The 20,673-nt window shown below is 46.2% G+C and overlaps 1 protein-coding gene across 2 annotated transcripts; it reads right to left on the reverse strand.

The window, feature by feature from the left end:
* Positions 1-55: 55 nt before the first annotated feature.
* On the reverse strand, positions 56-20,018 carry CYP4F11 (cytochrome P450 family 4 subfamily F member 11). Of its 2 annotated transcripts, none has more exons than XM_011762701.3 (13): positions 19,969-20,018; positions 19,374-19,572; positions 16,401-16,545; positions 14,385-14,438; positions 14,167-14,294; positions 11,758-11,879; positions 10,727-10,997; positions 9,064-9,130; positions 8,737-8,866; positions 1,157-1,290; positions 998-1,062; positions 701-783; positions 56-293 (listed from the first exon to the last, which is right to left on the reverse strand). In XM_011762701.3, the coding sequence occupies exons 2-13, from the start codon at positions 19,569-19,571 to the stop codon at positions 116-118; spliced, it is 1,575 nt and encodes a 524-aa protein (XP_011761003.2). In that variant the 5' UTR covers position 19,572; positions 19,969-20,018; the 3' UTR covers positions 56-115. The 2 variants fall into 2 exon arrangements, with proteins under 2 accessions (XP_011761003.2, XP_011760944.2); XM_011762642.3 differs by having other exon boundaries at positions 19,924-19,983.
* Between the last annotated feature and the right edge of the window lie 655 nt (positions 20,019-20,673).

Consider the following 20,673-nt stretch of genomic DNA (forward strand, 5'->3'; position numbering starts at 1 on the left):
TTAGATCCCACCAGTCCCCAAGAGCCCCTTGCTGGTTGTCAATGAGGCTAAAGCAGAGGTGTCAGCATAGTTTTATTCCTGGGAATCTACAAAGGTGGGTGGGTGGGTAGGACAGTCACTGTGAGTTCACACCCAGGGGCTCCACCCGCAGCCAAAGTCCACCCTCTGTACGCAATACCAGCTCCGGCTTCCTGCAGGGCTCAGGGTGGGTCGGCAGGATGCGGAAGCGCAGCAGCGTGAGTGCCAGGACCACCTTCATCTCAGCCATGGCGAACACCTGCCCAATGCAGTTTCTGGGGGCGAAAGTGAGGGAATCTGACTGTGCCCATGACCCCCATCCCGGCCCCATCATGCTTAGAACCTGGCCTGGGACCCCGAATCACACCCAGATCGGCTTGAGGGGCAGAAAGAGGGACTAAGTGTCCACAGGACTCCCATGTGTGCTTGCATATCCCCCAAACCTGGCCCAGGTTCCTACCTCCACTTCGGATCAGCAGATAAAGGAGGGGACTCTGAGCACACTGCAGACCCCTCTAGGACCTACCCAACCCCATTCTGTGAACTGTTGCCCATTAACTCCTGAGGAAGGGAGGGAAGGAGAGCTGGAACTGGGACCGTCTATAACTTCCCCCTTTTGTGACCCCTGCACCCATCTCCGCCTCATCAGGCCATCTCTGCCTCAGCCTCAGGCCATCCTTACCTGGGCCCTGCCGAGAAGGGAATAAAAGCCAGAGGTGACCTCTCCTTGATGTTCTCTTGGTAGAAGCGGAAGGGGTCGTAGACCTGCAGGTGAGACCAAGAAGGCTTGCTGGTTGGGGTCTCCCCGCTGGGTGGGGTCTCCCAGTTTTCTCCAAGACCACCAGCCTTGGAGAAACATTTTGGCAGATGTGTCTCCATTGAGTGGAAGTCACGTTGGATTTGCCTGGTCAAAACCCTGTCACCTCCTCTAGGAACCTTGGAACGGATCCCTAAAAGGGTGGGGTGAGGGAGGCAGTACCTCAGGGTCTGGCCACACAGTTGGGTTGTGATGGATCCCAAAAATACTGATGATGCAGATAATGCCTGTGTGAGAGAAGAGGGCAGTCAGGACAAGGCCCCCCTGCCTGAAGGCCTCTCTTCCTACCCAGAAGGCTCCTCTCCATGAGGCTGTGAGCACCTTTGGGGATGATCCGGCCATCCGGGAGCACAATATCTTGGGTGCAGCATCGGGAGACGGCAGGAACTGGGGGATGCAGCCGCAGGCTCTCCTTAATGCACATGGTCAGGAAGGGCAGCTGGGCCAAGTCATCCCTAAGAAAACACCCCAGCCCCAATGGTTATCAAGTGAGCAAAGACACAATTCTCCAGCTTCTCTGTTTCTAAGCGAGACCTTTTTATCCCTATCACAAAATAAATTCCCCACGAATGAAATACTGGATAATTTAAAAAGCAGAGCAAAATTAGAAAAGCAGAGAATTAGAAAAGTACCGGAAAAAAATGGTGCCGATTTCTTGAAGATTATTCTGAGGAAAACACAACACCCTGAAGCCAGCTATAAAAAAAAAAGTTTGGGCCAGGCGCAGTGGCTCACGCCTGTAATCCCAGCACTTTGGGAGGCCGAGGTGGGTGGATCATGAGGTCAGGAGATCGAGACCATCCTGGCTAACATGGTGAAATCCCATCTCTACTAAAAATACAAAAAATTAGCCGGGCATGGTGGCGGGCGCCTATAGTCCCAGCTACTCGGGAGGCTGAGGCAGGAGAACGGTGTGAACCCGGGAGGCAGAGCTTACAGTGAGCTGAGATCACACCACTGCACTCCAGCCTGGGCGACTGAGCGAGACTCCATCTCAAAAAAAAAAAAAAAGTTAACATATTTGCATAAAAGTAAATATCCTTTATGGCAAGAAAACAAACACAAAATGCAAGTGAATAAGAAACAAAATACCCAGATCCAGTGTTTTGGTCTTATTCATCATTGTACTAGAGATAGTAGCAAATGCAATTAGACAAGGAAAAAAAAAAAGAGAGAGGATTGCAATTTGAAATGTGGCAGTAAATGTATCATTTTGGCAGATGGTGATTTTATACTTAGAAAAACAGAACACTTCACTGGAAAGCATTTACAAACATTTAAGATCCAGTAAGAGAGCTGAATTCTTTGCTTAATCTTTCTTCTTTTTCTGTGGCTGTTTAAAATTTTAATACATTGTACACTTAAGTGGTTCAAAATTTGAAAACTATAAATCATCATCTACCCCTATGGCCCAATGTCATCTGCTTCTTCTCCTCACAGGTTGCCTAAGTTATTATTATTTTTATGTATCTTTCTAGAGCTAATTTTTGGCATCCTAAAAACATGAGTACATCATATACTATACACATATTCCATATCTTTTCTCATTTAACAGTATGTCAGTTTTCTTGTCTAGCTCCTGGGACTTGTATCAAAATAGGGTTATCTCTACTCTGAAGCTATAAAATACTTTTCCAATGGTTTCTTCTAGAGCTTTTAACAGCCTTTAAAAAAACTATATACTTGAGTAATCTGAACATTTTCTTATTATAAGACATGGCAACCAGATTGAGTTGATTTTTTTCCAGGAAACTTCCCAGTTGTCCTAAGAGCTTTTACCTAATGATCTATATTTTTTTCTCTTGATACAAAATATCACATTTATCATGTACTATGTTCATTGGGAACTAAATTTAAATGTACAAATTATTAGTTTTCCCATGTAGAAATAACAAGCAGCTGGAAAAAGATAAAAGATAAGCTATTAATAATAATATAAAATATCTGAATAAAATTTAACAAGAGACACAAAGTCTCTGTATTTCAAATGAATTTATACATTTCCCTCAATCTGAATAAAAGGTACACTTCACGATAGCAACAAAATATGTAAGGATTGATCTAGCAAAACTTGCATATGATATCTAAGCAAGTATTTTAATATCTATTAAAAGCTTAAATATTATTTGAATACATTAATAACCATTTTACTATGACAAACCATGTGTCAATATTATGATGTTACCTGAAGTTACTTGATATGATATATCAAGTCAAACGAGATAATATATTCAGTGCAAATGATAATCTAATTTTTAGGAACTTGATGAACTTACTCTAAACTTTTTTGGGAAGAAAAAATCATGAACAGCTAAGTCAATCTGAAAATAAAATATTAGAGAAGAGAAAGTTGGCTTAGGCAAAGAATGCATGACTAAGACCTCAAAAGCAAATGCCACAAAAACAAAAATAAAGAAATCAGTCCTAATTAAACTAAAAAGCTTCTGCACAACAAAAGAAACAATCAGCAGAGTAAACAGACAACCCACATAGTGGAAGAAAATATTTGCAAATTATGCATCTGACAAGGGACTAGTATCAACAATCTACAAGGAACTCAAACAAATCAGCAAGCAAAAAACCAAATAACCCCATCAAAAAGTAGGCAAAGACATGAATAGGCATTTCTCAAAAGAAAATGTACAGTGAACAAACATATTTAAAAATGCTCATCACTAATCATCAGGGAAATACAAATTAATACCACAATGAGATACCCCCTACTTCTGCAAGAATAACCATAATTTAAAAGTCAAAAAACAATAGATGTTGGTGTGGATGTGGTGAAAAGGGAACACTTTTACATTGCTGGTGCAAATGTAAATTAGTACGACATCTGTGGAAAGCAGTAAGGAGATTCCTTAGAGAACTAAATGTAGATCTACCATTCCATCCAACAATCTCACTACTAGGTATCTACCCAAAGGAAAAGAAGGCATTATATGAAAAAGATGCATACGCATGTATGCTTATAGTAGCACCATTCACAATTGCAAGGATATGGAGCCAATCTAAGTGCCCACTGACAAACGAGTGGATGAAGAAATTGTGGCATATATACACCATCACTCAACCATAAAAAGGAATGTAACCATGTCTTTTGCAACAACTTGAATGGAACTGGAGACCATTATTCTAAGTGAAATAACTCAGGAATGAAAAAACAAATATCATACAGTCTCACTTACAAGTGGAAGCTATGCTATGAGGATGCAAAAAGATACAGAGTGACATGATGGACTTTGGGGACTCAGGGAGGGAGGTTGGGAGGGAGGCAAGGGATAAAAGGTTCCATATTGGGTACACTGTACACTGCTTAGGAGACAGGTGCACTAGAATCTCAGAGCTCACCACTAAAGAACTCATCCATGTAACCAAAAACCACCTGTACACCCCCCCAAAATTATTGAAATAAAAACAGAAGAGAAAGTCATTCTACCAGATATTAAGACCTATTACTGAGGTACAGTAATAAATGTATCATGGCAAAGCTGCAAGAACAGGAAAACAGACCAAAGAACAGAATAGGGAGCTCAGAGACAGATATGTGAATAAGTGAAACTTCACATCTGGTAAAGGAAGCCCCACAAAACCCTGGGAAATGGCTGGATAGTACAGTTACAAAAGAAAATGTGGACAAAATTGGCTTCATATAAACTACCCAAAACTGTCCCCAAGAAGTCAAAAGGCAAAAAGTGACAGAAAAAAAGATTAACTTTAATACATATTCTCATAAGTAAATATGAGAAAATAACCCAAAAGAAAACAGCAAACAATGTAAGATGATTTCTTCCATAAAAAGAAAAAAGAAATGGCAAAAGACATCCTATCCCACTCTTATTTAAGGAAATGTTCACTAAAAGAAGAAATAGGCAGACTGACAAAAATTTAGTGTGGTGAGTCCTCAAAGATCTAGGGGCAGAAATACCATTTGACCCAGAAATCCCATTACTGGGTATATATCCAAAGAAATATAAATCATTCTGTTATAAAGATACATGCATGCATATGTTCACTGCAGCACTATTCAGAATAGTGAAGACATGAATCAACCCAAATGCCCATCAATGATAATTGAGATAAAGAAAATGCAGTTCATATATACCATGGAATACTAGGCAACTGTAAAAATGAACAAGATCACGTCCTTTGCAGGAACATGGATGGAGCTGGAAGCCATTATTCTCAGCAAACTAATGTAGGAACAGAAAACCAAACACCACATGTCCTCACTTATAAGTGGGAGCTGAACAAGGAAAATGCATGGCCAGATGGTGGGGAACAACACACACTGGGGCCTGTCAGGGGGAGGGGCTGGGGAAGGGATAGCATCAGGAAGAAAAGCTAAAGGATGCTGGGCTTAATACCAAGGTGATGGGTTGATAGGTGCAGCAAATCACCATGGCACACATTTACCTATGTAACCAACCTGCGTAGCCAGAAACTTAAAAATTGAAAAAAAATTAATAATAATGTAATACTCTTGGTGAAGTTATGGGAAAGCTGGTGCCATCATACTCAGTTAGTAGGAATGGATTTTTTATCATTATTAAAATTGTAGAATGAAATGGTCTTTGATTCTGCAATTGCACTTTTGGGAATTTGTCCTGCAGAGATATTCACACAAATAAGCAATGGTCACTGTACACACATGCTGACTGCAACAGGTTTAATTTAGCAAAAGTCTGAAACAAGCTAAATATACATTGGTGGGAAGATGTTTAGATAAACATCCACACAGCAGAACACTAGTATACAATGCAACTACAAAAAAGGAGGAAATAGGTCACGAGCTGTGTCACACAATGCAAGCTGGAAGGTAAACCAGTACAGAGATTCTGGAAGGCAAATTGGCCATATCTACAATAATTGGAAAGATTCACACAAGCACTTTCAACAAAGATGTGAAACAAATAAAATATGGAATGTTATGCCATACTAAAAAAAACAGCTGTAAGACACACTGTTGAGAGGCAAAAACAAGCCACAAAATGCATATAAGTAAACAGCAAAGGGCAAAATACATAGTGTATATATATGGAAATATATATTTCTATGTATATGGAAATATATACATTTTATTGACTCCTAATTATTAAATTAAATAAATATATTAATAAATTTAATATATATTAAAATATATCAATATGTATATATTTAATTGACTCCTATTTATATCAATAAAATACATAACATATATATGGAAATACATGATAGAGATAGATCAATGGATGGATGGATAGATAGACAGGAAGGATGAATAGATAGGATAAATGGATGGATGGATGGATGGATGGATGAACATATAGACAGATGTATAGATAGATAGATAGATAGATAGATAGATAGATAGATAGATAGATAGATAGATAGATAGATAAAGCAGACAGTTAGATGACAAATTGATGTCTCAAGAGACCCCTTTAGGGAAAGGAAGGATATTAGGTGGGGTGGCATGAACGTCAAGGATAAACCCTGTCTTATCTGTAATGTCTCATTGAGTCTAAGAAGAATCTGTTCTCATCATTGTTTTTGTAAGTCAACGCTCATTTTCCATGTATAAATGCAAAGTAGAATGGTATTCAGCCTTTAAAAAGAAAAGAATCCTTTCGTTGGTGACAACATGGATGATTCTGGAGGACATTATGCTAAGTGAAATAAGCCAGGCACAAGAAGACAAATAGCAAATGATCTCAATTATCTGTGAGAGCTAAAATAGGTAACATAGAAATCATATAAACAGAGAAGAAAATGGTGGTTGCCAGAGGAGAGAGGAAGAAAGAACAGAAAGATGTTGGTCAAAGGGTACAAGTTTCCATTAGACAGGACGAATAAGTTTTCAGATCTATTATATGCATGGTGACTACAGTTAATAATAATACAATATGTTTTTCAAAATGGCCAAAAGAGAAAATTTCTAATGTTCTCTCTGCTAAAATAATAAGTATATGAGGTAATGGATATGACCATTAAGTTGATTTAATCATTCTGCACTGTGTACATCATAACATCACAGTGTGCCCCATAAATATATATAATCAAAATTTGTCAATTAAAAATAAAGACAAATTGAAAAACAAACTCATTTTCCAAAACTCATATTTTGAGAAAAACAGAAGATCTTAAAGATACATAGTGTGCAGACCTGTGTCTATTTTATGTACTCCTACACATATAGAAAAAGAGAATGTGTGTTCATATACAGTGGGCATCAGAATAGCCATTTTCTAGAAGGACACAGAGAAAACCATTGATGATGGAAACTGCCAGGGTAGGCTTAAGAAGGTAGTTCATTTTTCATCAAAATTTTTGGACACTTTTTTTTTAACAATGTGTAATTTTGCTTGAAATCTTGGTTTTAAAAGCATAAAAATGTTTCTCCACCTCACAGGACAGCTGTGCTGAGTAAAGGCTTGGAGGTGAGGACGCTCCCTTCAAACGGCCTGTCCAGTTCAATGTCTCCTCTCCATCCCCAGCTCCTGGCCTGGTTCAGACCTCAGAATGTCCTCCCTGGGACTTCATTCTACAACTGGTCCTCTCCAGTATGCCCTCTACACTAGCCCTAAAAAGATTGTTCTACTACCTGTCCCTTCCCATGGACCTTGAGTTAAAATTGAAGTTCTTCACATTTTTCACATGTATTCCACACCCAGGCTCTGCTCCCATCTCCAGGTTCATCATCTCATCATGACTCAGTTTCTCCCTCTCTATCTATCTCTCTGTTTCTTTCTGTCTTCCCTCTCTTTCTCTCTCACTTTCCTTCTGTCTCCATTCTCTCTTTATGACCTTCTCCCTCCCCCTGCACACAAGCCACTTCTCTTTTTCCCTCTTTTCTTTCTCTTCTTTCCCTTCTCTCCCTCTTTCTCTTGGTCTCTCTCTCTCTCTCTTTCTCTTTTTCTCTCTCTCCTGCTCTCCTTCCCTCCCTCTCTCTTCCCTCGACAGTGGCCCAGGCTCTCTTCTTGACCTAGGGCACTACTGCCTCCCTCCCTCTCTCCTCCCTCGACCTTGGCCCAGGCTGCCTTCTTGACCTAGGGCACTGCTGCATCCAAATATCAACTGATCATTATTAAGGGTCTCAACCAAGACACCTCACTTTTATTTTCATGTCTTCATATTTTTTAGAGAAAGATTCTCGCTATATGGTCCAGGCTCATCTTGAAGTACTGACCTCAAGTGATCCTCCCACCTCAGCCTCCTGAGTGGCTGGGATTACAGGTTCAGCCACTGTGCCTGGTTGAGACGCTTTCTGTACCGCCAGTCATGCTTCTCTTGCTCTCAACCTCATCCCTGCCCATCTGTGCTGGGAGTTTCCTGTCCTGGGGCTGTTCCCCGACCAGGCTGGGAGCACTGGGAAAACAGATCACAGGGTTGGATCCTTTCAAGGTCTCCAGAGTACTGAAAGGTGCTAGAAACAAAACTGGGAATGGGAATGCAGTGTGGGAGCGTTTGCTGAATGAAGACTGGATACATGAACGATGCAGGTGTTCTGGACAGGAATGAATGACTTCTACCCTCAGGTCTCCCTTAGAAATCCTTGGACGGCACAACAGGATTGAAATAGGGTACGGAAGAGCAAACATTCAGAAAGTGAAGATATTTGAAAAAATATGATAATTCAGTGAAAAGAGGAGGTGGCGGAGAAATTCATTTGTTGAATACATGCTAAGTGGCATCATCTGCCTTTACGTACTGTCACCAATTCTCCCAGCAGCCCGGGTCCCAAAAGCCTGCAAACCATCCCCTGCTGGCCTGGCTGGGTATTAAGCCCTGCCTCTGAGATTTGCGCCGATTCCCACTAAGAGATAATGGAAGAAGTGACAGAAAGCAACTCCCTCTCCCCACCCACCTGAGGAGCAGAACCAATGAGAAAAGATCAAGAATAGGCCAGCACCTGCACTCACCATTCAATCTCAACAGGCTCACAGTCCTTCAGAAGCTCTCGCGCTTCTTGCCGGCAGCGTTCCTGGTATTCTGGGTGCTGTGCGAGGTGGTATAGGACCCAGGAGAGACCACTGGCTGTGGTGTCATGGCCTGAGGGGCAGCCAAGCAAAACGGGATTTCTGGGCTGCTTCAGCACCAGAGGGTGGACAGCACCCATACACTGAGGCTCTCGGGAGAACGTAGGGAGCGGGAGGATGGGCAGAATGGAGTGATCCAGGGTCCACCCACCATGTCCCTGGGATGGAGAGGCCCCTGTCCCCACTGTAGTCCCACACTGAGACCCTCACCCCCAAACATGAAGGTGTCAGCTTCTGCTCTTATGTCCTCATCAGACAACTCCTTCCCGTCTTCATCCTGGAAAGAAGGCAAGACAATACCCCTGCCCAAATCACACCAGCTCTGGGGGCTCTTGAGTCAAACCTAAAACAATTTCTGAAGATCCATCCTCCTTCCAGAAAACCAAGCCCATCGTGCACTCCTAGATGTCTCTTGGTAACCACCATCAGAGCCCACCAACCACGGGCTTTCCCGCTGCCTTCTTTGCCTCCTATTTGGCCCTGCTGGGAAGAGTCAATGACCTATGAATATTATCTTGTCTCTGAATAATGAGGACTTTTGGAGTAAAGTATTACTGGCAACCTGGGTTAGAGCATATTTCAATGGCAATTTGGCTTGGAGGTTAGAAATTAAGTATTGTCCAGATGCAGTGGCTCACACCTGTAATCCCAACACTTTGGAAGGCCAAGGTAGGTGGATCACCTGAGATCGGGAGTTCGCGATCAGCCTGACCAACATGGAGAAACCCTGTCTCTACCATAAAAAAAAAAAAAAAAGCTTGGCGTGGTGGTGCATGCCTGTAATCCCTGCTACTTGGGAGGCTGAGGCAGGAGAATCGCTTGAACCCAGGAGGCAGAGGTTGCAGTGAGCAGAGATCGCACCATTGCACTCCAGCCTGGGCAACAACAGCAAAACGCCATCTCAAAAAAAGAAAGAAAGGAAGAAAGGAAGAAAGACAGGAAAGAAAGGAAAAAAGAAAGAAAGAAAAAAGAAAGAAAGAAAGAAAGAAAGAAAGAAAGAAAGAAAGAAAGAAAGAAAGAAAGAAAGAAAGAAAGAAAGGAAGGAAGGAAGGAAGGAAGGAATTAAGTATTGCTGTATAGATATTTGCTCACATTCTAGAGTGATAAACTCAGAGAATCCTTCCTATCTTTCCAGAAGTCATCTGGGTTATAAACCTATAAACCTACAGGGATGGCAATCTCCCTGGAAAGTAGTAGTTTTATTCCAGAACAAAAGAAACACTCTTCTCTTCTCTTCTCTTCTCTTCTCTTCTCTTCTCTTCTCTTCTCTTCTCTTCTCTTCTCTTCTCTTCTCTTCCTCTCTCTCTCTCTCTCTCTCTCTCTCTCTCTCTCTCTCTCTGCCATTCTCACACTCACCCTGGAAGGAAGAAGGGGCAGATGTGCTAGCTATCCTATATAAGTTCCAAGATGTATAATGTATAATGTGGGGCCCCCTCTCTGCAGTGCATTCTGGTGTATTTACAGGTAAAAACATTGTGCTACCCTAGGAGGAATATGGGAATGGAGGGTCAGCTCTACAATCCTACTCTGGTGGCTGCTATTGCTGCGAATGATTAAAACAGGCTGCTGTGATCCAGGGGTTTGGTGCATCTGTCATCATAGATATAGACATAGACATATAGATATGCATTAAAATGTGTCAGACTGACTTACTAACATGTAAGTAAAATCTCAGGCTCCTCACTATTTCAAACTTAGCGGTCCCCTGCCAGCTGAATTCCACAGAGTCATCTCTCAAACCTATCTCTGACCTGTTCTTTTCAAGCATGTTCCATGGCTCCCACTGCCCTCTGGATCAAGTCCAAGTTCTTTCATTTGACATTGGCATAAATCTCCACTCTGTGACTTGAATTCACATCCCAGAGAAGCCCACCTTGCTCAGCAGAAGCACATCAATGAAGTCCAAAGTCTTGGACTTTGCCTTGTTCTTGAGGAAATCATCAATACCCTGAGTGCGGAGGGTTCGGCGCCGCTCCTGGATGACGGCATCTGTGAAGTCGTGCACCAGGCGGCAGGCCCTGCGGAAGCGCTGCCCATCAGGAGTGAGATGATACAGGAAGTCTGGGTACACGAGAACATGCTGGTTTCTTTTTTCTATAAGTGCACTGAGCTCCAAGATGGCGGCAATATATTCACTGGGCTTCCTGCATGAGGGAGGTAACAACTTAACATATGCAAAGTCCCAGGAGCACCTCTCACCAGCAGCTAGAAGTTACTGCCCATCAGGAAATTGAGTATCCGGAAATAGCCAGGAGACTTGACTCCCCAAACTCCCTTCTCTCCAGGCATCCTATCTCTGAGAGCTGCCTCCATGCACCTAGGTACCCAGAGCATAGCTTGGACACCATGCTTCTCTCCTGTCTCTGCCACCCAGTATCCAGCCTAGACTCTTTCCCTTCCAAAAACTGTTCACAAAACTCAAAAGACCTCACTGTCTTCCAGCTCTTTCTGGCCCAGCCCCCACCATCACCGACTTGCATCCAATGTCAGCTCTGTGTAGTGTCTACATGACAGGCAGACCTCCACAAAGCTCATCTGTGACTGCACCTGTCATCGGTCCAACCCCCTTGAAAAGATTCCTGGGAACCACCTGATAAAGTTCATGCCATTTTTCCTGATTTTCAGTGTCCTGGTATCTAGCCCCTATCTACTTCCACAACCTGATCTCTACTGTCTGCTGCACACGCTTGCCTCATCCTAGTCTTCTTGCCTATACTCAAATATTTCTACCTACTTGAAAGGACCGTACTTTCTCTCTTCCCTTCCCCATCCTTCAAAGCCCAGCTATGACACACAGAAAGTGCCTTCAGAAAGACACTTCTGGTTACCCCAGTCAGTCATCCTTTTCCAACCTACTCCCTTGAGTTCGTGGCCCAAGTTCTCAGGCCATAGGAAAGGACTCACTCCTGACAATTGCTTTCAAAGTTGAAGACGCATTTCTGCACACTGTCCAAGGTCATAAGGCTGAGGTGCTCAAACATGTCCAGTCTGGCGCTGCCCTCTGAGGCCAGGCGCTGCCACTTGTCCTAGCCAGAGAAAAAACAGAGTTGAAGCTGGGAACTGCCTCCTGTGAGCACCTTCCCAGACCCAAACACCAAGATGGACCCCCCTCAATTATCCTCCTGGTCCTCTGCCCCAGGCACCCATCCCTAGGAAGGACCAGCCTTGGACAGGACCAGAAACTATTACTACTAGGAGATAAAGACTCATGGCTGGAAGTCGAGAGACCTGGGTTCAAGTCCCAGCTCAGCCTCCTATGGTCTGTGTGCTCTTGGTCAACCTCCTGCACTCCTGTAGGTCCCATCTATCAAATCTTCGGTAACAGTTAGGACAACATGCTTTGGGGCCAGATAAACCAGGATAGAATCACTACCTCAGCACTCCTAGCTCACTTACTATCTGGTTGAACTTTGGCAAGCTCCCTAATCTCTCTGGACCTCAGTTTCATAGTCCGAAATAGGGCAAAACCAACCAAAACCTCACAGGGTTATTAAAATTAGATTACAAAATATATATCATGGAGTTGGCAAATGGTACTGTTTCTAAGATATGGTGAGTGCTCGGTAAATGTTGGTTTTACTCATCTCCATTGCTATAAATTCATTTCAAAAATATCCCTGTTGTGGTAGGGGAATATTACACACTGGGGCCTATCAGGGGGTTGGGGACAAAGGGAGGGAGAGCATAAAGACAAATACCTAGTGCATGTGGGGCTTAAAACCTGGATTACGGTTTGGTGGGTGCATGTATACCTATGGCACATATATACCTATGTAACAAACCTGCACATTCTGCACATGTATATATATATGTATATATATATATATATACACACATACCGTGTTGTTCTTGCTTGGGCCATTTCTCAGGCTTGTGTTTGCAGGGAACAACATTGAGAGATAAGGCAATGACTGCCCCTGGACCAATATCAGGCTTGCTTCTGCTTGCTAAAAAAGCAGATTCCCGGCCAGGCACGGTGGTTCACGCCTGAAATTCCAGCACTTTAGGAGGCTGAGCCAGGCGGATCACGAGGTCAGGAGATCGAGACCATCCTGACTAACATGGTGAAACCCCATCTGTACTAAAAACACAAAAAATTAGCTGGACATGGTGGCAGGTGCCTGGAGTTCCAACTACTCAGGAGGCTGAGGCAGGAGAACGGTGTGAACCCGGGAGGCAGAGTTTGCAGTGAGCAGAGATCACGCCACTGCACTCCAGCCTGGGCAAGAGAGTCCATCTCAAAAAAAAAAAAAAAAAGCAGATTCCCTAAGTCTAGTGCTTGTTTCCTTCCATGCAATGTACTGCACGAGCAGGCAACTATTGAAACCTCTCTGTGGCACCCCGTGGGATTTGGGTGGTTTGGAGAAATGATGCAAACCAAGAACATACTGCTTGCTATGCCACGAGTAATAAATAGTCATTTGTCTCTGACCCAGGACTCTCGTATCTCCTTGCAGAATCACTGAAGTATTAACAAAGCTAGCTTATCAGCTTGCAAGTAAGAAAACCATCCTAAGCACTTCGCAAAATCCCAACTGCCAATTCTTCACTTCTCCCTGAATTCATACACTTTGCACTATGATTTTCCAGCAACTTCTATTAAGAAATGGAGCCTCTTTTATGCCACTTTGAGTCTGTGCTGACCTAAGCCTGGTTGAACTTTGAAACATTGCAGAGAGAAAATCCAGAGACATTGCAGTCTCCTCGTAGTCTCTCAGAACCCAGTCTATGCCACGTGAACAGCAGGGTGCATACTGGAGGCAGAGAAACACATGGGGAAAAGTCCAGGTGTCACAGCTGAGGCCATCCTAGATCAACCTGAAGTTGGTGAAGCCCCAAACAAACATGTGAATAAACTGAGCCAGGATCAGCAAAACTGTTCATCTGACCCACGGCTGCACATGTACCAAGAGTGATCCCACCCACATGCAGAAGAAACAGCCAACTGTCTCACACATTTGTTAGGTATCATAAACCCTTATTGCTCTGAACCAGTGAGTTTTGAGGCAGTTTGTACTCAGCAATTGCTACTATGCAATCTTCATCTTTACTCTCTTGAGTTTGAAGGGTTTCTGTGAGAGAAACATGGAATCTCACACCTTCTGAGAGCTACTATGTGCCGGGGACATGAATCCACTACATCATGTTACCACCATTTAAGTAGAGATTAATATTCCCATTTTACAGATAGGGAAACCAAGGCTCAGAGAGGAAGAGCATTGGCCCCAAAGCACAACTAAAATTGCAGACCAGATATGCCTGTGGTCCTTCCACCCCGAGGCTCCACTGGAACTCATAGTTCAAGGGACTCACATGCATGATGTTCACACTCTTGTTGAAAATCTTCATATAAGGCTTCAGGATGTTGAAATGGAAGGCAGGAGTCAGCATGCGACGGTGGCGGCTCCACTTGTCACCACCACTCAGCAGGAGCCCATCCCCTAGCAGGGCAATCAAGAACAGTGGTCAAGGGCAGCACCCTCCCTTATCCCTAAATGACATCCCCAACCCCATTCACCTCAATTACTCACCCAGCCAGGGCTTCAGGAAGCCATAGAAAATCATATCCTTGGGTGCAACAGCAGCTGACATCATTGAGGACCATCAGGGGCCATGGGGTAAGAGAAGGACTTTGAGTATGGAGGAATGCTCCCAGTCAGGGGTGTGCACTTTTCACTTTTCCCACCCAGCATAGCAGGAAAAAGGTCAAGGATAGAGGAAGAAGGGAGGATGGTGGAGGAAGGAGAGACCAGACCAGGCTGCAGTAGCACAGCAATAAAACAGTATGCTCCAGCACACAATGACATATCTCCTACATGGTCCAACATGTTCTGCAACACCTGAGCATAGCTCAACACTCTACAGAATGCCTTTACAGGGATCTAGGACACCTTGTATGTCCCCAGCACTCTCTGCTATCTTCTGACATGGATCTGGGACCTGGGATATTGCCCTGACATGTGTTAACATTTCCTGACATGGCCAAAACACACGTGACAAACCCTAAATCACACAACATGCTCTCCCATGAGCCTGAGATGGTGTAACATGACCTCTGTGTACTACAATGACGGGTTCAGATGACATTTAAATATGATGCCAATAATGTCTTAAACATGGCCCAGGTGTAACCAAGCCTATTCTTCAGGCATAATTCAAATCTACCCTAAGACCTAACTCGACTAAGACTCAAATAATACCTCACACAGTTCTCAAAGAGACCCTGGGTCCTACACCTTGGACAAGCACCAAACATGGCCAAGACATGTGAAGCAAGATAAAAAGACAACCTCACACTACATCTCAGACAAGAACCAAAAAGACTCTGACATGCCCCAAATGTCCTCAGCCACAGCTGAGCCCCACACATGATGACTTCTCTGTGTGATCCCAGGTGGAAGCATATACCAGATACAATCAAATATAATGTAGAAAACACAGGCTATCTATGGGACCCTTGGGAGAAAGGTGGGCTTTCTGGTTGGAACTGGGCTTCTGAGACTCATCGTTGACACCATATGAAAAGGCAAACTGACACAGAGAATGGTAAAACCGAGAGGAGACTGATTCCCAGTGATGTGGATTAATTGACACCTGGATCCAACTATGCCTGAAGACCACTCTTCCTGGACTTACAGCACATTGATTCTCTTTATTTGCTTAGACCACATGGGCTTGAGTTTCCATCACTCGCAACTAAAAGAGACTTCAGCAGTCAGAGAGAGTTGAGGACCTGCCCAGAGTCACTCACCATCTTCAGGTTACAGCCATAGTTTCTGTGGGATGCTGCCCCTGCCCCTGCTTGGCTTGGCTTCTTCAAGGATAGGATGAGCAGAGGGAAAGAAAGGGCCCCAGACTGGAATGGGATCTCCTACTGGGGATTCCTGGGGCCTGGAGCAGGAGAGTCATGAATAGGGTGGATGAGTGACAGGATTAGGTAGAAGGAATAAACTCACCAGAGGTGAACATCACATAAATAGCAGCCCAGATTCTCCACCAGCCTCAAATCCCCCTAGTGCTGTAGACTTAGGGACAGACAAGGTTGATGCCAGGCCTGGCAGGGGGACCTGGATACTAATGATGTCCACTGCATCACCCCCCCTTGCTTTAACATCTTTTTACTCATTTTTCCAGCAACCCCTCCTCCAGGAAGCCTTCCAACCTGCCCCCAGGAAAGATCTTATTCTCCTGGTTTCACACCCATCTCCTTCTTGCCAATTCCTGACTCCACGAAGTTTGAGATCTCTCTGTCCAGATCCATTTCCTCAAGCATGGGGCTTCCTTGAGGATAGGGCCTTAAATTGAGGCTTCTTGGGGCCACAGTGGTGCCCAGAACACAAAAGCAGAGACAGATGGCAGTGGAGGGAGGAGGTGCTGAGATGGGGGTTTGTGAATACATGAAGGAAAGAGGAACATGGCTGAGAGAGAAGCAGGAGGAGGGCGCTGGGTCCTGCAGGGGCCACATAGAAGCTTGAGGAGGGGAGAGGCTAGAAGGCCTTTGATGTTTCCCAGCTCCCCCTGCCCCAACACAAGCTCTGCTTGGGTACCTGAGGCACTGGTGATAGGCCGGATGGTGTCAGGGTGGCATAAAGTGAGGAGGGGAAAGGTAGGACCCATCCAAAACTTAAAACCCTGGGGATAGGTGGCCACCAGCTGGGTGACCTTCTTCATGCCCTCTTCCGTGGGAGTGACCTGAAAGCAAGGCAGACGCCATCAGCCCTTGTGACGGTTAATTCTAGGTGTCCTGAATTAACCACGAATTCCATGTGACTGAGCCAAGAGATGCCCAGATAACATATGCTGATAAAACATTATTTCTGGATGTGTCCATCAGTGTATTTCCAGAAGAGATTCGCATTTGAATAGGTAAACTGAGGAAGGATGATCCGCCTCCCCAAAGGGGGTGGGTTTCATCCAACCCTTTGATGGTGCGGATAGAACAAAGAGGCAGAGGAAAGGGTGGATGTGAGCTCTCTTCTGGAGCTGGCTCATCCATCCGCTCCTGTCCTTGGACATGAGAACTCCAGGTTCTCAGGTCTTTTGGGACTCCCACTGAATTTACACCACCAGTGTCCCTGGATTCTGGCTTGCAGATGCTATATCATGGGACTTCTTGGCCTCCATCATCACATTTTCCAATTCCTATAATAAACTCTCTCTCTCTCTCTCTCTCTCTCTCACTCTCTCTCTCTGTCTCATACATGCATAAGATATAAGAGGGAAGATATCCTGTCAATTCAGTTTCTAAAGAGAACCCCGAGTAATGCAACTCCCCACCGGGAGCCACAGCAAGTTCCCCCTGCAGCCTCCAGATGTGGTGCAGCCTCTGTCCTGAGCAGCGTGTCTGGATTCTGAACGGCTGCAGAGAATCTCCGCTGACCCCTGCTCCTTCTCTCTTGGGGCTGTCCCCAAGATCCAAAGATAATGGCCGGGCATGGTGGCTCACACCTGTAATCCCAGCCCTTTGGGAGGCCATGGTGGACGGATCACCTGAGATCAGGAATTTGAGACTAGCCTGGCCAACATGGTGAAACCCCGTCTCTACTAAAAATACAAAAATTAGCAGACCGTGGTGGTGGGCACCTGTCATCGTAGCTACTCAGGAGGCTGAGGCAGGAGAATCACTTGAACCTGGGAGGCGGAGGTTGCAGGCAGCTGAGGTTGCAGGGAGCTGAGATCGCACCACTGCACTCTAGCCTCGGCAACAGGGCGAGACTCTGCCTCAATAAATAAATAAATAAATATAAAGATCCAAGAGTAAATACCAAGGCAGAGGGAGAAGGCAAGCTGTCTGCTCAAGAGGATGTGTTTTCTCATCTTAGAAATGATTTCAACCTGGGGACGGCCACATGGAAAAGTCCCCACGGAAGGAGGTTTGTAGACAGCAGTGTGGCCTCAGGACGTGTCCCTGTGGCTGGTTCCCCTATCCCTCTCACATCCCAGCTGGTCTGCATGGGCTGCTGTTGCTTCCACACTGGGGACCTTCCGTTCTCAGCAGCCCCCAGGGGCACAGGAGTGCCTCTAACTGTCCACAATCAGCCCCTCCCGCAGGCCAGGCTCTGTGCTAGTGCGTCCTGTGCACCCTCCACTGCGCCCGTGGACACGCCCATCAATCATGCCATTTACAAGTGAGCAGACAAAGGCCATGTCCCCCAACTGGAAGAGCAGGTCTAAGTCAGAGGCCAAGGTCTGCAGAGTCAAGGGCAGCTTCTGAAAAGAGAAGGGAGTGACTAGCTTTTATTCAGGCAGGCAACAAGGCTGACTGGGACATGTTAGTGAGGAAGAGCAAGATAGGAGGAAGGCATCTCCAGGAAAGAGGCAGCGGGAGACTGCCCACACTTCTCTTCTGGCCCCGCTGCATAGGGAAAGGGGCTCAGAGCTAATTCCTGTGGGAAAGCGGCAGCCCAGAGATGGACAGACACAAGCAAATGGGCCAGGCAGGGAGCAGCCCCTGGACAGTGGGCTCAGGAGGCCTCAAGTCCAGCAGTACAGAAGGCGCAAATGCCAGGAGGTCTTTGCTCTGCGCACCCATACCACGCCCACAGGAGCCCCTGAGAGGTGCAGTAACACAGGGAAGACAGGCAGGAAAAAGATCCAAGCAGGCTGGAGTGGGAGGAAAGTGAGGAGAGAAAAGACTTGGGATGGCACAGCAGAGGAATGAGTGAGTGAGGAGAGGAGTGAGTGAGTGAAGAGAGGAGTGGGCGAGTGAGGACAGGAATGGGCGAGTGAGGAGGAATGAGCGAGTGAGGAGAGGAGTGAGCGAGTGATGAGAGGAATGATGAGTGAGCAGAGGAGTGAGCGGGTGAGGAGAGGAGTGAGTGGGTGAGGAGAGGAGTGAGCGGGTGAGGAGAAGAATGAGTGAGTGAGGAGAGGAGTGAGCGAGTGAAGTGAGGAGAGGAATGAGTGAGTGAGGAGAGGAGTGAGCGAGTGAGGAGAGGAGTGATGAGTGAAGAGAGGGGTGATAAGTGAGGAGAGGAGTGAGCGAGTGAGGACAGGAATGGGCAAGTGAGGAGGAATGAGCGAGTGAGGAGAAATGAGCGAGTGATGAGAGAAATGATGAGTGAGCAGAGGAGTGAGTGAGGAGAGGAGTGAGTGAGGACAGGAGTGAGTGAGGAGAGGAGTGAGTGAATGAGGAGAGGAATGGGCGAGTGAGGAGAGGAATGAGCAAGGAGTGAGGAGGAATGAGCGAGTGAGGAGAGGAATGAGTGAGTGAGCAGAGGAATGAGTGAGTGAGCAGAGGAATGAGCGAGTGAGGAGAGGAATGAGCGAGTGAGGAGAGGAATGAGCGAGTGAGGACAGGAATGAGCGAGTGAGGACAGGAATGAGCGAGTGAGGAGAGGAATGAGCGAGTGAGGAGAGGAATGAGTGAGTGAGGAGAGGAATGAGCTAGCTGCCTCCCTCTCTTCTCTGTGTTCCCACACCCCAGCCACCCTCAAAACCCAGCTCCCTGAGCCGCATTCCTGCCCCTTGGGAACTCCATCCGTTAGGAGATCCCAGACCTGTCCTGCTACCAAACTCACCAGGCCCTGGTGTCCCCAAAACCAGTTCTGTTTCGGGGGTTGCGGAAAACACTGGAGGTGGCGGCAGTTGTCATAGAAGGTGTAGGTCCAGGCCAGGACACGGGCCAGGAGCCAGGAGCCCCCAACCAGCAGCAGGAGCAGCCACGGAGATGCTGCCACGGGCCCGAGGCCCAGCCAGGACAGGCTCAACTGTAGCATCCTGAAGGGCAGACGGGATGGAGGGTGAGACACTGAGGCCCAGGGAAGGGCCCAGGGAAGGGCCCAGGAAGCTCCAGGGACAGTGGAAAGGGGCAAGGAAGGGCAGTGCTGGAGGCAGATCAGGGAAGGCTCTGACATGAGTAAACAAAAGCTGAGATCTAAAGTCCAGAAACACCCAACGGAAACCAGCAGCCAAGTGACCTCCAGTTACACAGAAAGGGAGAGATTGAGGCTGATTAGAATCCCGAAAGGCCCAGCCTGAATCACTGGGAGGCTGCCAGGGGTCTGGTTACCAGGAAATCACCAGTCTCCCGGGTCAGTAGCCTGGACCCACCCCAGCCTTAGGCAGTACCTCTCCCCATCCCAGACCAGGACCAGGCCACCCCCAGCCTGGCACCTTCTGTCAGGAGCAGCTAGTCGCACACACCCTCCTCTCTCGCTCTGCAATTTAAGGAAGGTTGTGGGAGGCTGGGTTAGGCTGGGCTGGGCTGGACGAGCCAATCCCTACAGCCTGGGGGGTGTGTCTTCCGTGCCTGGGCAGCCAACCAAAACCTGGTGTTGGGCCAACTGGGTGCAGAGGATCCAGCTGACAGTGACACAGCATGAACTCTGGATTCTCAGGTCTCCACATCTCATACTTGAGTGGGAGGGGATCTTAAGGAACAGTCAAAGGTGACTCTGAGTCCCAAAGTTTACAGCCACCCTGCCCTTCCAAGGCAAGGGTGTGGCAGATAAAGGCATGAACTTGAGAGTTCAGGCAGCAGGTGAGCAGGGCCAGGCCAACCCTCGTCCCAGATCATTTTCTGAGCTCCTCTTCACGTGTGGTCTAGGAGTTCGCTATGCACCATTTCTCAGTGCAGACTTAGGAGATTCAGAGACAGAAGCTCCTGGCCTCTGGCTTCACAGCCTGGCAGGAGTTCAAGTCCTGCCTCCAGGTAACCCAGGGCCTGGGTCGAGACATGACTGACAGGAGCAGGAACAAACTACCTAACTGTGCTGGGGATTACCCGGTCTGATTCCAGAGATAAAGAGCTCTGCTGGAGGAGAACACCTGGAGGCTGGGCTCAGAATAGAAGGACAGAGATGGGGCATGGGAGGTAAG

The sequence above is a fragment of the Macaca nemestrina genome, chromosome 20, assembly GCF_043159975.1.
Source record: "Macaca nemestrina isolate mMacNem1 chromosome 20, mMacNem.hap1, whole genome shotgun sequence".
Taxonomy (NCBI): Eukaryota; Metazoa; Chordata; class Mammalia; order Primates; family Cercopithecidae; genus Macaca; species Macaca nemestrina.

Coding starts and splice junctions, on each gene's coding strand:
- CYP4F11 (XM_011762701.3), bottom strand. CDS start 19,571: ATGCTACAGTTGAGCCTGTCCTGGCTGGGCCTCGGGCCCGTGGCAGCA. Junction 11,880..14,166: donor AGAGTGTGAACATCATGCAT/GTGAGTCCCTTG, acceptor TTCTCTGGCTAG/GACAAGTGGCAGCGCCTGGC. Junction 1,291..8,736: donor GAGCCTGTTGAGATTGAATG/GTGAGTGCAGGT, acceptor GTGTTTTCTTAG/GGATGACTTGGCCCAGCTGC.